Source organism: Barbus barbus, assembly GCF_936440315.1.
Source record: "Barbus barbus genome assembly, chromosome: 15".
Lineage (NCBI taxonomy): Eukaryota > Metazoa > Chordata > Actinopteri > Cypriniformes > Cyprinidae > Barbus > Barbus barbus.
In genome coordinates this window covers 18246626-18264094 of record NC_136743.1, presented here as the reverse complement: position 1 = coordinate 18264094, position 17469 = coordinate 18246626, and the positions used below count along the sequence as shown (strand labels likewise).

Here is a 17469-nt window from a genome sequence, read left to right as displayed (position 1 = left end):
GATAAATGTTCAGACATAGCCTCAAAAAGAATAAGAAGTAGCACATTCAATATTGTCATCATCATGAGGAAATAATCATACAGGTTGTCCATCTTTCCCTGGTCTGCCTTGTCTTCCTGGTGGACCCATTGGACCTTGAGGGCCTCTCTGTCCAGGCTGACCTGAATGTGTGGGTGGGAGAGATGGTCCAGGAGGTCCGGGGGGTCCTGCAGGTCCAGGCTCTCCACGCTCCCCTTTTTGACCCTGGCCGGAACCCTGAGACAGTTCAAGAGATACCATAATTCTATCAATGAGTATGCAGGATTATTACGTCATTTTAACCATCATATACTGTACTACAGTAGTCAGTTCATTAAAAAATAAGTATGTTTTTTTTTTGTTACAACAGGAAATAAAGTGTAATACTTACATCCCCTGTACTTTCTCCTGTTTCATCTGATTTGTAAGTCCCTGAAAGGATTAACAACCAATATTAATATTACTTTGCTGAAATACTACAATCTAGATAATCAAGATTCACAAAATAGGTAAAATAAAGCTTTTTTGTTGTTGTTGTTGTTGTTTTAAAGAATGTCCTCTCACCTCTAAGGAGCCTTTCGTCTATAGGGGTCACATGTCCTGAAAACTCCCCTTCGTCCGTGTCAGGTGACACAGTGGGCGGAGCATGGACAGGATAGGTGGGTCTATGCGTCTGCAAGCAATAATACATCAACTGAGTACATTCTTACTACACATCTGAATCTATTAATTATGATTATTTATTGCCGTGGTTTAAAAACTTCAGTATTTCATAAGACGTTTAAAGGTAAAGTGTGTAATTAGTAGTGGCACCACACGGAATAGCAGGTTTCTAAACACTACTACCACTCCTATCCGACCCATGTCTTCCATTGTTAGGACAAACTTGGTTGAGTTGAAAGATAACATGGCAGATTGCTAAAACCTGAGGTCCCAACCTTGTTTATCAACTGAACTACTATGCCCTATTTTTTTTTCTCTGATATTTAAAGTAACAATGAAATGTAATGCATACAACTTTACACATTGCTATTTGGACATCATTGCAATAACTTATTTAATCATTTTGATCAATTAATAATATTTATAGTTTTAATTCTGAACACTTGTATTAAAAAATTATACATTTCTGTTACATTAACATGGGACTGTAGAAACTGGTGAATCCCTGCCTAGGAAACTATTTGTCTTGGTTCACTCCTGTCATGCATTGCAATGCATTACATCACAGCAGCTTTGCAACTGGCATTCATTTCTCTTGTGATCAATCGGTATTAATGTCACCCCTTCCATTACATGTTTTAGAATGCCATGTTTCAATATATATTTAAATGTAAAGCTATCATATTGCTTCAGTGTTATATACTGTATATAGTGGGGGGTTTTTGAGCTCAGCAACTCCCTTCCCCATTCATTTTCTTTAGAAGGAGCATTCTTCAAAACATTTGTGTTCCAAGCAAGAAAGCAAAACATACAGTTCATTTTTGGGTGAACTATCCCTTTTGCATTAAAAAGGCCTCTCTTCACATTTAGAGTGCACTAGGAAAGTAAAACAGCAATATTCTTGGATCAGTGTTGATACATAAATGATGTTCTTTCTGTCATGTGTTTCTGTGTGAGAACAGAAGATTTAAACCTTTTGATTCCTCTGAATATCGTAACTAAACGCAACTCTCTAGAGGGAGAATGAATTCCTTTGCTTCCTGTTTGGCAAAGACAAATAAAGCTTAGTGTCAACAAAGAAATAATTATATTGACTACAAACATGCACATAACAAGACAAACAAATATGAAAATGATTTCTTCTTTCATGCTCATCTATTCATTTGTCAATGTTATGCATTTGTGCATATAATAAAAAAAATGTCAAATTAATTCAAGATGTGAAAACACTTTATATGAATCCTGTATATATGATCATTATAAAGTACACTACCTTACTACCACTTCATACACTACCAGTCAAATGTTTGGGATCAGTAAGATTTGTATATGTTTTAAAACGGGTTATTCCTGTGATGGCATACTTCAGTCTTCAGTGTCGCATGATCCTTCAGAAATAATTGTAATATGCTGATTTACCGCTAAAGAAACATTTCTGATTATCAATTTTGAAAACAGTTGTGCTGCTTAATTATTGTGGAAACTGACTTTTTTCAGCATTGTTTGATGAATAATATTCAATATATATTTTGTGTCAGTATAATACTTTTGATCAATTTAATGCATTCTTTCAAAAACAAAAATAAAACAAATAAATAACAACACTTCTGAAGAATAGTGTAAATGAATCCTTATAACACATATAATCTGTATATGGTATAATGGTCCTGGATTAATAAATGGCACATTTTAAAACAATTAGACACATTTACAAGGCAAAACTATGTAACTGAGTTGATCGATATTTATTTTTTAACTGAATTAAATCAGGTTAATAGAAATGTAATGTAATGTGTAATCTGCCAAACCTTTTCATTGTCTTCTCTCGCATTTGTCTGACCAAAAATAACTTCATGTCTCCTATGTTCTTCATCATCATCATCATCATCATAATCACCATCCCCACTTCTGTCCCCAGAGGCCTGCAACTGCAAAACATCACGAGCGTCACGAGCAACTCCACCACAAGAGGGAGTGCCATACTACAACCATACCTAAATATACATATTGTTTTCAATCTGCTATGACAAATTTGCCTCTATAAAACGGCTAAGGACAGTTTAATAATATTCTGAGGCAAATAACACAAACAGGGCTGAGAGAATAATGAAAATGTGCTCACGTTGGGGTCATCCTCCTCACACTGCTCTTCCGCTGCCCTAGGGTCCGGTTTTATTACCAGCTGTTGAATAGATCCCTGACAGAATGAGAAAGAAAGAGTAAGAGAAAGAAAAGGTTTAGTTGTTTAGCCGTTTAAAATCAAATCAAATTGTTTGTGTGCAAGATTGCTGTGTATATTTGCAGAATGCCAAGTGGTTAATCACACTGCAATCATGTTCATACACAAGTGCTGCCTGGAGCTGTAAACTACTGTCAGGAGGAGATCTGTTCTGTTATTTTCATTCTAACAGCAGTAGACAGCGTTCAGGAGTACAGCAGCACAGATTCTTCCAGCGCTCAGTGATGTGCCAGAAACACTTAAGGGAAGGTAATAAATGTTGTACAATTATCAGCAGGCTTTCAAATGAAGCACCTCCTGCTTTACTCATTAGGATTTAATGGGTTCTTTTAGTCACGCTTTCATTCAAGTACAGCTGGGATTTATGACGGCCATCAGCTACTTTCATTATTAAAGGCATTAAGAAACGTCCTTGTCCAAACAACCATAAAACAATGAGAAGCAAAACTTAATTAGAACCATTACAGATAACACATATTAACACAATAACTTTCATCAGTATTACCTCTGAAGGGAGACGTGAAAGAACAAAAGCTCAACAACAAAACTGACTTGTGCCTTTACAAGAGAGTACAACAGTAATTGCATGTCTGAATCTGGGACCAAAGGGGTTTTAGCCAGGTCTAAAAGTAGAATTATTTATCTCTGTTAGTGTACAGTATGTGAGAGTTTCATTGTTAGTTGCTTCTCTTTCCTTGAATGAGGCCCATCTAGCATTATGGCGCTTAACACAAAGGATTCGACCTTCCTGAAGTCTTCTCCATGAAAACAAGCCTCCCTAAACACAACACACCAACACATGGGACAAAAGCTCCTCCGCTGGAATTGATCATATGCGGCAGAGGACAAAGTCAGAATCAAAACTTTTTGAATTTCTTTTTTGTGTGGTGGGTGTTGTAGAATGTAAACATAAACAAAAACATACACATTAAAAATATTGGTATGCACCAATTATTGGCTGAAATTAATTATGACTTCTTATCTCAGAATTCTTGACATTTCATGTGCTAACTATGCCTTTTTCATAAGTTAAACTTATACACTAAATCAGACTTTTTATGTCATATTTATACTTAATAAAGCATGATTTTTATTCTTATATGTCAGAAATGGGCTTCAATAGAAAACCAATAAACATAAAATATTACAATTCTGTACTATTGTCAGTCCTTGTCTTGTGTTTCCCCTCCTCCCGTACCCATATTTGGCCTTCCTGTTCCTGTCCTCGTTTGTCTTCATTAGTTTAATTAGTCCCTAGCCCTGTGTTTGATTAGTCCACACCTGTTCCTTGTTTTCCTAGTGTTTATAAGCCCTGTGTTTCCTAGCCCCTGTGTCCGGTCTAATCGTCAGTAACGTCGTTGATGTTCGTCTCTCCCCAAGCTCCTCGTCACATTGTGTGTTCAATAAAGGGATCATTGGAACTTCCACGTCTCCGCGCTCCTTGTGTCCCGAGAGGGAACGTGACAGAAGACCGGACCAAACAGAAGTAAGCGGTGCTCCTTTTCTCCCGTTTTATTTTCCGTTTTGAAAAGTTTTTGTTTGCGCCTTTTTTCCCCGCTCCCTCCGCGATGATAGAGCTTGTTCCTGTCGTTTGCGGGGGATCACGCCGCCGTTCGCGGCTCGCCCCTTCCCGTTGTGCGTGGGGTGTTGGGCTGCCTTTCGCGGCTTTTCCCGGCCTGCGGTATTGGGGAGAACGGGTCGCCATTCGCCACTCGCCCAAACCCACAGCCCATGAGGAATTTGTTCCGCCCGCGGCGAAGAGGAGATTGCCGAAGAAGGCGATGAACGTTCCGCCCACGGGGAAGTGGAAGCCGCCGTACACGGCGAAGATGGTTCCGCCGCCGACTTCGGCTCATCCCGAGCTGCCGAGGGAGGAAGCTCAGGTACCGGTGGGAACTCTGGTAATTTATGAAGGAATGTCTTGGACTCCAGTGCCTGCTCCTCGCAAGTGCCCTCCAGTGCCTGCTCCTCGCAAGCGCCCTCCTGTACCTGCTCCTCGCAAGAGCTCTCCTGCGTCTCCGCTGGTCCCGCCCAGCTCTCCTGCGTCTCCGCTGGTCCCGCCCAGCTCTCCTGCGTCTCCGCTGGTCCCGCCCAGCTCTCCTGCGTCTCCGCTAGTTCCGTCCAGCTCCGCGCCTCCCGAGCGCCCCCAAGTGCCGGCTCCACGCACGTGCCCTCCCGTGCCGGCTCCACGCACGTGCCCTCCCGTGCCGGCTCCACGCACGTGCCCTCCCGTGCCGGCTCCACGCACGTGCCCTCCCGTGTCGGCTCCACGCACGTGCCCTCCCGTGCCGGTTCCACGCACGTGCCCTCCTGAGTTCCCGCTGGTTCCGTCCGGCCCTCCTGAGTTCCCGCTGGTACCGTCCGGCTCTCCTTCGTCTCCGCTGGTTCCATCCAGCCCCGCGCCTCCCGAGCGCCCCCAAGTGTCCGCGCTTCCCGAGCGTCCCCCAGTGCCGGCTCCACGCACGTGCCCTCCCGTGCCGGCTCCACGCACGTGCCCTCCTGAGTTCCCGCTGGTTCCGTCCGGCCCTCCTGAGTTCCCGCTGGTACCGTCCGGCTCTCCTTCGTCTCCGCTGGTTCCATCCAGCCCCGCGCCTCCCGAGCGCCCCCAAGTGTCCGCGCTTCCCGAGCGTCCCCCAGTGCCGGCTCCACGCACGTGCCCTCCCGTGCCGGCTCCACGCACGTGCCCTCCTGAGTTCCCGCTGGTTCCGTCCAGCCCTCCTGAGTTCCCGCTGGTTCCGTCCAGCCCCGCGCTGCAAGAGCGCCCGACAGAGTCCGCGCTGCAAGAGCGCCCGACAGAGTCCGCGCTGCAAGAGCGCCCGACAGAGTCCGCGCTGCAAGAGCGCCCGACAGAGTCCGCGCTGCAAGAGCGCCCGACAGAGTATAGGCCCGAAAAAAATAGGCCGTGGCTTCCCGAGTCCCCTGACCCGCCATGGCCTCCCGAGTCCCCTGACCCGCCATGGCCTCCCGAGTCCCCTGACCCGCCATGGCCTCCCGAGTCCCCTGACCCGCCATGGCCTCCCGAGTCTCCAGATCCGCCATGGCCTCCCGAGTCTCCTGACCCGCCATGGCCCCTGGAACGGGCACCGCCCTGGAGGCCTCCAGAGCGCCCACCCCCCCTCCCCATTGGATGGTTTTAGGCGTGAGGACACGCCTTCCGGAGGGGGGTGTAATGTCAGTCCTTGTCTTGTGTTTCCCCTCCTCCCGTGCCCATATTTGGCCTTCCTGTTCCTGTCCTCGTTTGTCTTCATTAGTTTAATTAGTCCCTAGCCCTGTGTTTGATTAGTCCACACCTGTTCCTTGTTTTCCTAGTGTTTATAAGCCCTGTGTTTCCTAGCCCCTGTGTCCGGTCTAATCGTCAGTAACGTCGTTGATGTTCGTCTCTCCCCAAGCTCCTCGTCACATTGTGTGTTCAATAAAGGGATTATTGGAACTTCCACGTCTCCGCGCTCCTTGTGTCCCGAGAGGGAACGTGACCACTATAGTCTAAATAAAATATAACATTCGACAAATATAAAAATAAAACACTAAAATCTAAAAGTGAATTTAGGCATCACAACATTATAATGTATAGTATGATAAATTGATATTTAACATGAGATTTCCTAAAGATTAAATTTAATAGTATTAATGTTTTTAAATTTTCATTTACTTTAAGTGAGTGTTAGATTATAGCGAAGGCAATCTAAGCACAAAAAAATGGGAAAATGAGAATCATAATTCAATATCAACTAATGCAAATAAATTGAAATGTCATGTCAATATTCCATCCATGTCAGTTTATAATGAATGAATGAATGATGCATTTATATAGCGCTTTTTATTGTGTATTGCCGTACACCCAAAGCGCTTTACAATCATGTGGGGGTCTCTCCTCAACCACCACCAGTGTGCAGCATCCACTTGGATGATGCGACGGCAGCCACAGTACAACGGCGCCAGTACATTCACCACACACCAGCTACAGGTGGAGAGGAGAGAGTGATAGAGCCAATCAAGTGGATGGGGATTACTGGGAGGCCATGAGATTTTTAGTGACCACAGAGAGTCAGGACCTCGGTTTAACGTCTCATCCGAAAGACGGTGCTTTTTACAGTATAGTGTCCCCGTCACAGTATACTGACCAGGCCTGCTTAGCTTCAGTGGGCAACCAGTCTTGGGCTGCAGGGTGATTTGGCTGTGGCACTGTGTACTGTTTACTAATCACAATAAACATTATCAGAATTAAAGCACACTGCTTATTTTGAACAGTTTGTACTTGTTCACCCTTACTTTGCTCCATGCAGGTAGCTGTGAATAACCTTGAGCAACTTTTGATCATGGATCAATGATAAATGATAAAAATGTCAATGTGAGCCAGTCAATTTACTAAAGGTACATATGTTCAAGGCCCCATGCAGGCACACATAAATTCACTTCATCTCATCAAAAAATGTACAGCACTTAAAAGCAAAGGACAAGGTAAATATGAATAAAAATATGATAAATTTCAATGTGGTTCCAGCTTTTCTTTTATGTTCCGTTCTGTTTTGTGAGGTGTTTTAACTTTGATATATAATAAAGCCCATTAGGAAAAAAATGTATGAGATTTGAAAAAATGTAAAATGGTGACCTACCACAAATCTCTCCAGGCCAGTACTGCCCGCATTTGCCACGAAGATACCCGAGCCTTGCTTAAAGCTGAGGGGCTGCTGACTTCTCTTCAGGGGGGCGCTGTGATACTCCTCGCAATCCATATAGAGCCGAACCTCCTCATGCTCGACCGTCAGTGTAAAGCGGTTCCACTGCTGTGTCATATCAGGCACTTTAAAGGAAGCTACCTCCATTGTGTCTGCAAGCCCTGGCTCGCTGTAATACAGTACAATCCTCTGGGTCTTATCCTCCACGGGTGTCAGGGCCAAGCCCAGGTGGACGATCCTCTGGGAGGGATCTGTGATGGCAAACAGAACCCCTCCTCGAGAGTTGGAGGGCTTGACGGTGACAATAATGGCAAAGTCCATAAAGAAGGGCTCAGGTACAAAGGATTGGGTCAGTCGACCTACATTAGCATTAAGCCCAAAATTGTAAGCTGGAAAACCCTCGTAGCCAGTGATGAAGGACACAGAAGGAGGAAGAGGAACACCAACTAGTTCAGTCAGGACTAGGTGACCCTTGGACCCTCGCTCTGAAAGAAAACACCCAGTAACAGGGGGAATCATTCAAATGAAGGACAATATACAGCCCCCAAATCCCTTCCCACATTTATGAAAACATGTCTCTCCTAATAATACATGAGCATACAGTCTAAATAACGTTTGAACACGACAAAAGTGTTCAGAAACAGGGTTCTTCACACAGATTTGTTTCATGTATATAAAAAATAAATATTTCATTTGTTTCAATTCATGTTTATTAAAGAAAAAAAAGAGTTAAACTTAAGGCAAATTAATATAATTTAGTTTCTTCTGTGGAACACAAAAGGAAAAATTCTGACTGTGGCAGTTGCTCTTTTTCCATCATAAAGGAATATTAAAGTAGCCCATATGAATCACGTTCTATATTCCAAGACTTCTGAAAACATAAAAAGATCTATATGAGAAACAAGACAGAAAATTGTGATTCATTGGTAATTTCTCCCTCCTTAATACGGTATGTTCAAAAAACAAAGAACTTAAAAAAACTTACATTATATGGCTTCAGATGACTCATGACTTTAGAATATGAGTTAGATGGACAGCTTTTATGATTTGTTCATGGTATTATTGAACTGAATTTTCACTGAACTGTTTCATTTAATTTTCAATGAAATGTAATAGAGTTTTGCAGAAAAATCAAACGGGTTTGAAAATCATACAGGTTTCTATGGAGTATATTTCAATAACATGGTGTTAGATGCATCATACAGCCTCTTTGCAAAGATTTTGAGAACTCTTTTCACTTTTACTAGAGCAATTGATCTTTTGCATCTCCTGTTTATTAGGACGACAGTAAAATATTCCCATTAGTTCATGCCAATGTCAATGCCAAAGACTCCTCAAATTGACAACATTCAGAAAAAGCCTAATTGCTGTTTCAATCTGACATGAGTTATAATGAGGTAACAAATAAACAGCACTACAGGGCTGCAGGGCTTCTAGCAAATTCTGTCTGTCTGACAACAAAGAGTTTCATAACTCAGCTAAGCATTCAGTACAGCAGAGAAGATACTAACGAAATACTACAGTATACTGCATTTCACATTCAAATGCCATGAAGAGACAAACAGTAAAAGTGCATGAGTGTATAATACATATCTCCAGTTGGTTCATTACAAAAATATATTATGAAATCTTCAAGGAAACTAAATACATTTATAGTCAATGAGGACGTTTGTGTCTTCACCAATGAAAATGGCTTTTCGCCACAGCTTCAAAACTTTCTCTTCTGCCTCATCTCTCATTCTGACCAACACTCATTTCACATTCGATTGCATTGAAGAGAAAAGTGCTTCAGCGACTGCAAGAAGTAATCGGATGAATGAGATATTAATTAAGAAACATGTTTGGACCCCAGGCTTATTTTCACAATCTTTGTGCCTGTAATCAGCAGGTGGACCTGCAACTGATGCTCCATCGACGACCCTAATTTCCCCAAAACCTCCTGCTCCTAATCCTATTATTATAATATCATGTGATAGGGATTTAGCGTTATTCTCAGAGAAAAGTGGGTTTACTGAACACCACCAGGCCGATCTCTTTCACACAATGGCATAACGCAATTAGAAACCATTCAGAGTTAAGCTGCACTTTAATATCTGCTAGCCTCATGAGTGAACCATAACCTCAGTAATGATCCAAACACACAGCTAAACCCAAATGACATTTGGATAAGTTAAAACTAATAAGACTATAATGATACACATCTTACTTATGCAAATCTCTCCTGCTGAAAAAAAAAATATGGCAACACTAATTTTGATAGTCCACTTTCACATTCTGCAGACAATAAGAAGCTTTGCAACTACATGTCAACTTATTCTACTCACTGATAAAAATGATTCTGTGGCCAAGTAAATACTACAGAAAAACCAATGTAATTGCTATATAAAAAAGTTAGTTCAGCCAATAATTAAAAAACCCAAAACAAAGTAAATTCTATACTCAATTTAAGCTTGTAGAAGTTAAAGCATTAACATAAACGTTATAAAATTAAGTAAGACCTACTCAACTTTTCTGATACTGGTGTTCCCATCACGCATTGGGGCAGGAATAATTAATAAGGTTGTTTTTTTCCTTCCCCCCCCCCCCGCGTATTTACACTGCTTTGTCATTGCTTTTGTTGTTAGGTTTAGTTTTAGTAGATTTTGTTGCATCTGGAGTTTATTTTCTACTCAAAATGACATATTCATACACAAAAATTAACCACAGAATGCTACCGTCATTGTGTATTGTGTACCAAGTACTGAAGTCTCTGTGTTTGGATGAGTGCCATAATAGTAATTATGTACTTATAGTGGGTACATGATATCGAGTATAAGAGAGTAAAATACACTTTAAAGGTCCCATGACATGCTGTTTTTTGGATGCTTTTATATAGGCCTAAGTGGTCCCTAGTACTGTATCTGAAGTCTCGTTCCCGAAATTCAGCATTGGTGCAGAATTTCAGCCACTACGAGCCAGTCCCAAAATGAGCTTTCTTCAGGATGAGCCATTTCTGTGTCTGTAGATTTAAATGCTAATGATGAGGAGAGAGGTGAGGGTGGGTGTGTGGCCTGCAGCTTGCGGCCACAGTACCATGCCCTAATGTTGACAGTGGATGTATCGCAATGGCTCGTAGACACGCAGTCGCTTTTCAGTTTGACCCAGAATCTGATCCGGATGGAGAAGCACCGGATGAAGAAGTTGCAACTCAGCGGCTACAGCAGGACGTCTCCGAATGGTTAGTTTAAAATATTGTGTCTGGATACGGTCAGTGTTTCCCACACACAGACTTTACCTGGGCGGCCCGAGCGCGACTTTAGCACAATATTTAGTAACTTCCAGACCCTTTAGGCGACTTTTTTCCCCACAACGGGTACATACTAACAAACCTAGCGACTTAAAAAACAAAGCAAAAAAACCTTATCATTCAGTTGTCTCCGAAATATGTCTCCAGTACTGCCCCGCGAGCGCGAGGTCTGACTCTCCCAGTGCAGTGTCGCCTCTCTCGGCGTCTGTTCTGAGCTGCGAGCGGCAGAGAAGCAACGCTTTCAGTTTGCCTTAAAGCAGCAGACTCATCAATAAATCATTTACAAAACACTGTTTCCAAGCACTTGTCGCTTACTGACTGTTTGGACTTTTAAATATGAACATAATTTGTGTGATAATATGCGCAGTTTATTACTCAGACGCAAAACAGTACTTCGCTCGTTTGCAAGCCATAATGTCTCTCTCGCCTCGCACAGTCGTAGCTCATTTTCTCATTGGCGGGCAAAGCAGAGAAAGGGGAGGTAACCTTTCCCCGTATGACGACATAAGGGGAAGATTCCAGATCGGGCCATCTGAGCTTTAATTTGCTCAAAGGCGAAGCAGGATACCCAGGGCTCGGTTTACACCTATCGCCATTTCTAGCCACTGGGGGACCATAGGCAGGCTAGAGGAACTCATGTTAATGTTAAAAAACCTCATAAAGTGAAATTTTCATGCCATGGGACCTTTAAAAGCATAGTTAATTTAGGTGATAAATTAAGTAAAATAAAATATTGTGAAGTAAGCTGTCACTGAGTTACTTACTGGACAAGCTCATTTTCTTTGTTAATTTAATTTAATTAAATTAAGTAAGTAGATTTTATTTAATTCTATATTTGAAATTATATATATGTCAAATTTACTTAATTAGGTTTCATTAATAAGTATATTGTACAGAGTAGTAACAGTACAATTTACTTAAATGTGCTTTTTGAAATGTGTTACACGAAATGTGCAAATTGAAGATTTTTTAAGCAAATCCAACGTTATTTTTTTCAGTGTATTAACCCTAACTCTAACAGTCTACTAATACTCTAATGAGAGTTAGTTGACATGCAGTTGCAAAGTTACTTATTTAGTTAGTATAATGTTTTAATAAAGTATATATTATGAAATCCTCCATGAAACATGTCACTAATCAAAAGTGTCAGTAAAGACTTTTACATTGTTAAAAAGAATTTTGAAATTAAATTCAGTTCATTTGAACCTTCTGTTCACCAAATAATACTGGAGGTTTGTAAAGCTTCCACAAAAACATTTAGCAGCACAACTATTTTCAACATTACCAACACCAAATCAGCATATTAGAATGATTTCTGAAGGATCATGTGACACTCAAAACACTGAAACTTTAACAGTGTGGGGTCAGTAAGATTTTCCAATGTTTTTTAAACAAATGTTTCTTATACTTACCAAGACTGCATTTATTTAATCAGAAATACAGTAAAAACATTAATATTGTGAAATTTTATTTTAATTTATATTTCAAATATATTTCAAATGCAACTTATTCCTGTGATGGCAAAGCTGAATTTTCAGCAGCCATTACTTTAGATTCAAAACTTTTCCTCATCCCTCATTCTGACCAACACTCACCACTCTTCCACATTCTGAGAGGTTTCTTAGCTCTGGCTTTGATGGATCCCTCTGTGGGCCGAGGAGGGGAGGCTGGGAAGACAGTGGCTGTGCTCTCCTCTGGTGCTGTAGTGGTGGGTGCAGGTGTAGTGACAGCAGGAGCAGGCGAGGTCGTCTCTGGAACCCATGGAAACCTGAACCAAAGGATCTGAGAGGAGACACTGACCAGGCTCAGGAGCACCAGACAGGTTAGCGGCAGCACCGGGGCCGCCATGCTTCTTGGTCGAGCGAGGTAGATAAGCGCACGTCGTCCACTGTTGCGGTACCGCCAGAACACGCTACGTCGCTCCTCCCGCACGTCTCCTCTCTGTACCCCCTGGGACCCCCTCAGTACCCCATGCACCACGCAGACTTAGGTATTCAGCAGGGCAGCCAAATGTCCGATCCTCTACGCCATCATAATGGGATTGTCGAGCACACACAGAGGGAGAATGCACAGCCTTTGACCCCCATCTCGGCCCCCTCCTTAAATCCCCTCCACCAATTACCACCTCTGACAAAGATTCAGCCCATGGCAATGTGGTTTGTATGCGAAAAGTGGAAGATTTTACAACATTGTGCAGCTATGAAGTTTTAAACCTTATTAAATGTTTTTCCTCAGCTTATAAGGTCATACAGCACAAGTAAAGACACACTGAGCAGCACATTTCCATAAGAAGGCATAAGGATGCTAGATACATTTTCAGTGCAACTGTGATTCAGTTCTGGTACAAGTTCAGGCAGATAAGAAAAGTAATATAATAGAGCAGCAATGCAACGTTTGAGTGTGATGGTGAAATTAAAACTTTTACTTAGCAAGAATGCATTAAATTAACCAAAAGTGACTGTAAAGTTACAGATCAATTCTATTTCAAATAAATGCTATTCTTTTTAACTTTCTATTCATCAAAGAATTCTGAAAATAGTATCACAGTTTTCACAAAAAATATTAAGCAGCACAAGTGTTTTCTACATTGATAATATAAAGAAATGCTACATGAGCACCAAATCAGCATAGCAGAAGGATCAAAAATCTGCAAACTGCAAAAGCTTGGGGTCAGTAAGATATTATAATGTTTTTGAAAAATGTCTCTTATGCTCACCAAGGCTGCATTTATTGATAAAAAATACTGTAAAAACAGTAATATTGTGAAATCATAATTAAATTATAATGCTTTCTGTTACAATACATTTTCAAATGTAATTAATTCCTTTGATGACAAAGATGAATTTTCAGCAGCCATTACTTAAGTCATACGATCCTTCAGAAATCATTTTAATATGCTGATTTGGTGTTCAATAAACATTTCTTACTACTACCAAATTTAAAAAAGTTGCTGCTGAGTATTTTTTGTGGAAACCATGATACATTTTTTTTTCAGCATTATATGATGAAGAGGGAGTTTAACTGAGCAGCATTTATTTGAAATAGAAATCTTTTGTAATCAGTGTTGGGCAAAGTTAATTTTAAAAGTAATGCATCACAATATTGTGTTACTCCCTAGAAAAGTAACTAATTGTCTTAGTTCATTTTTATGGAAAGTAATGCCTTATCTTACTTTTGTGTTACTTTTTCTCATCTGACATTGGGGTTACTTGTTTGTTTTTTATATAAAAAGTTATATTTTTTGTCAAATATTAAAGCCCTTTTACAGCAAAATTGAAATGAATAAGCCTTAAGTGGAAGGAATTCAAAAATCTCAAACAAACCTTTCAGCTGTGTTGCCATTCTGGAATGCATGAAGAATAGGATGCAAGAGAAGAAAATTCAACACTTCTCAATCACAAAATTTTTTTAATAATAATGTTTATCTAAAGTCATCTTTGCTTATTAGTATGGTTGAATTGGATCATTGAAGGTCAGCAGGACAGACAGCAATGGTTAATAAAATGGGATTGAATACAGTGCCCTCCATAATTATTGCACTGTAAAAAAAAGTTGAGCCAACTTAAAACTTTAAGGCAACCAGCTTCAGCAGATTTGTGAGTTCTCTCAACTTATTTTTGTAGGAGATTCTCAACTTTTTGTTGTATAAACTTAAAACAACAAGTTGAGAAAACTCAAAAATCTGTTGAAGCTGGTTGCCTTAAAAGTTTAAGTTGGCTCAACGTTTTTTTTTTTACAGTGTGGAACAGTAAAGACAAAATTGCTCTGTTGGCTGTGGAGTCAAGACATTTGCAAATATGATTAAAAGATGAATATGAGACAAAACTACAGAATGTCACATTTTATTATTAGCCGTTTCAACAAATATAGGTTTTACCAAATAAAAAGAACAGCACTTTTAGAGTTCTTCCCACTCATTGATGTGAGCATAAGTATTGGGACAGTTGAACATAAGGCAGATATAAAAGATTAAAAGCTATTATTTAGTTGCAGATCACTTGCGCACAATCACAGCAGTGAGTCTGTGACCCATAGACATCACCAGACTCTTGGTCTCATCTTTTGAAATACTTTTCCAGCCTTTAATGCAGCCAATTCCAATTGTTGCTTGTTTTGGGGAGTTTCTGCCTTTTCTCTCCTCTCCAGCTGGTGAAATTCATGTTCAATCGGATTTAAATCTGGAGATTGACTTGGGCAATCTAAGACTTTCCATTTCTTTGCCCTTATAAATTCCTTGACTGAACTGGCAGGGTTTTTTGGGCGACTGTCCTGATGCAATTTGATGTACTTCCCAATGAATCTGGTGGCATTTTCTTGAATATTGGTAGGCAAGATGGTTTTATACCCTTCCAAATTCATTCTGCTACTGTCATCATACATTAAGTCATCAGAAAAGTTGAGAGGGCCTGTTCCAGAGGCAGCCATGCATGCCCCTGCCATGACACCACCTCCACCATGCTTTACAGATGAGGCTGTATGCTTGGGATCATTTGCAGTTCCCTTTTTTTCCTCCACATTTTTGCTTTCCCATCACTTAGATAAAGGTTCATCTTCCTTAGTTCCAAAACTCTTCTGGCTCACCTTTGTGCTTTTTTGCAAACTCTAATCTTGCCTTTCTATTTTTGGTGCTGGTCAGCAAGTTTACATCTTGCTGTGTAGCATCTGTAATTCTGTGTCAAAGTCTCCTGAGGACAGTAGATTGTCAGAGCATCACCCCAGCTTTCTGGAAGTTGTTGGTGATTTTACAGACATGTCTTTTAGGATTAATTTTCACAGCTTTTATGATTTGTCTGTCATCAACTACTGTTGTTTTCTCAGCCGATCAGGCCGTTATTGGTTGCTGGTGCCGTTGGTGGTTTCCAAACTCTTGATTTCTCCATGCCCTTTGTTTTTGCTAGAGCTCTAACTGACTTCCTCTTTTCTTTTAGCATCCAAATTGCTTGCTTTTCTCTCAAAGTCAGCTCTTCATTCAGAATGCAGAAGTAATGGATATAACTGATACGACACATTTCCTGCTTTAAATATCTGAAGAATTAATGCAACAGGACACAGCGGATCTCTTAGAAAGACCTGTGAGGCAACTGTTCCAATACTTATGCTCACATCAGATAGAGGGATGAAACTCTAAAAGTGCTGAACTTCTTAGCTGGTAAAACATCTATGTGTTGAATCACTCAATAATAAAATGTGACATTCTGTCATTTTGTCTCACATTAATCTTTTAATCATATTTGTATATGTCTTGACTCCACAGCCAACAGAGCAATTTTGTCTTTACTGTTCCAATACTTTTGGAGGGCGCTGTACATAAAGGATCTCTGTGTTAACATTTAATTATTGCAGATTTGCACAATATTCTGAGTACGCTTTTCACAGTTTTTATGAATTTTAAGAAATACTGAATCTGTTTTTGTGCGAGTGAGATGAGTAAATGCATATTCGCATTTAGTGTAGAACTACAGTAACACACAGCACACACAACACCTCTGCACTTACTCCTGATTTATCTCAGTGTGGGAACAGGAGAGCTGTCAGTCAATAAATGGTTACTTAGCTTATCTGAAAAAGTAACTCAGATATTTTCCTGTAAATTAAAAAGTAATGCGTTACTTGGAAAAAAGGTAATCTGATTATGAAACTCACATTACTTGTATTGCATTACCCCCAACACTGTTTGTAACACCATAAATGGCTTTAATGTCACTTTTTATCAATTTAATGCATCCTTGATAAAATAAAAAAATAAAAAGTATAATTTCTTTCAAAACAAAACAATAAAACAAACAATAAAAAATAATCTTACTGACCGCAAAGTTCTAAACAGTAATGTACTTTCTGCTGTCAAAACATGAACCTACATTATGGAGTTAGCCTATCAGAAAACTCTCAGAGGGTTGGTTATATTCTGGATGGCCTCCATGTCCAGGAACATGGGAAAACTAGGAGTTTGTGTTCTGCAAGCAGAGGGAAAAATCAGGGCATGGAAATTGTGAGCCAAATTCATCAGCCAAGACTCCACAGCTCAGTGATCATCAATACACTGACAAAGAGAGTCTGTTCTGATCCATAGGGTGACAGTGTGTGCTTGAGTATGATTGTTGCAGATTGTTTAGGGTTTAATTTACAACAGGGTTATTGGGAGAAGAAAGGCTGTGTCTTCACAGACCAGAAGGACCAGAAGGGACATTCCCACTATAAATAACTGTCCTGTTAATATTACATTCTGCATTCAATCTGTCAAAACAAAAGAACAGAAATTAAGTTTTGAACAGAATTCAAAACTCGTCCAAAAAAATCTCAATTTAATATGTAAACCAATATAGTAGAGGACAGTTACTTGCTGTTAATGCCCTTTAGCCTTTAAATCCACTGAATGCTGCTTCAGTTACCAGTCTCTATACATTCCGGTTCATCCCTGTAAGCACTTTACTTCCTGATGTGTGTGGGTACTCTTACAGTATCCTGAAAACAAGCGATTTTAGAGTGTAATGGTCAAAAATAAGGAAAACAGTGGGTCAACTTTCTATAAAGTCTCATGTAAACAAAAAGAAACTCAAACTGTTAGCCTGTTATTTTAGGTTCAGGCA

General features: G+C 40.4%; 1 protein-coding gene across 2 annotated transcripts in view; it reads right to left on the bottom strand.

Annotated features, from left to right (window-relative positions):
* Nucleotides 1-12928, bottom strand: part of LOC306881355 (collagen alpha-1(XV) chain-like) — a 36173-nt gene extending 23245 nt beyond the window's left edge. The window contains exons 1-7 of one of the 2 annotated variants that reach the window (XM_079435415.1): nt 12478-12928; nt 7534-8081; nt 2804-2878; nt 2490-2609; nt 583-691; nt 410-450; nt 82-255 (exon numbers count right to left, since the gene is read on the bottom strand). In XM_079435415.1, the coding sequence (XP_079291541.1) occupies nt 82-255; nt 410-450; nt 583-691; nt 2490-2609; nt 2804-2878; nt 7534-8081; nt 12478-12730 (1320 nt within the window). In that variant the 5' untranslated portion in view covers nt 12731-12928. The remainder of the gene's footprint in view (nt 1-81; nt 256-409; nt 451-582; nt 692-2489; nt 2610-2803; nt 2879-7533; nt 8082-12477) is intronic. The other variant, XM_079435414.1, reaches the window with a different exon arrangement.
* Between the last annotated feature and the right edge of the window lie 4541 nt (nt 12929-17469).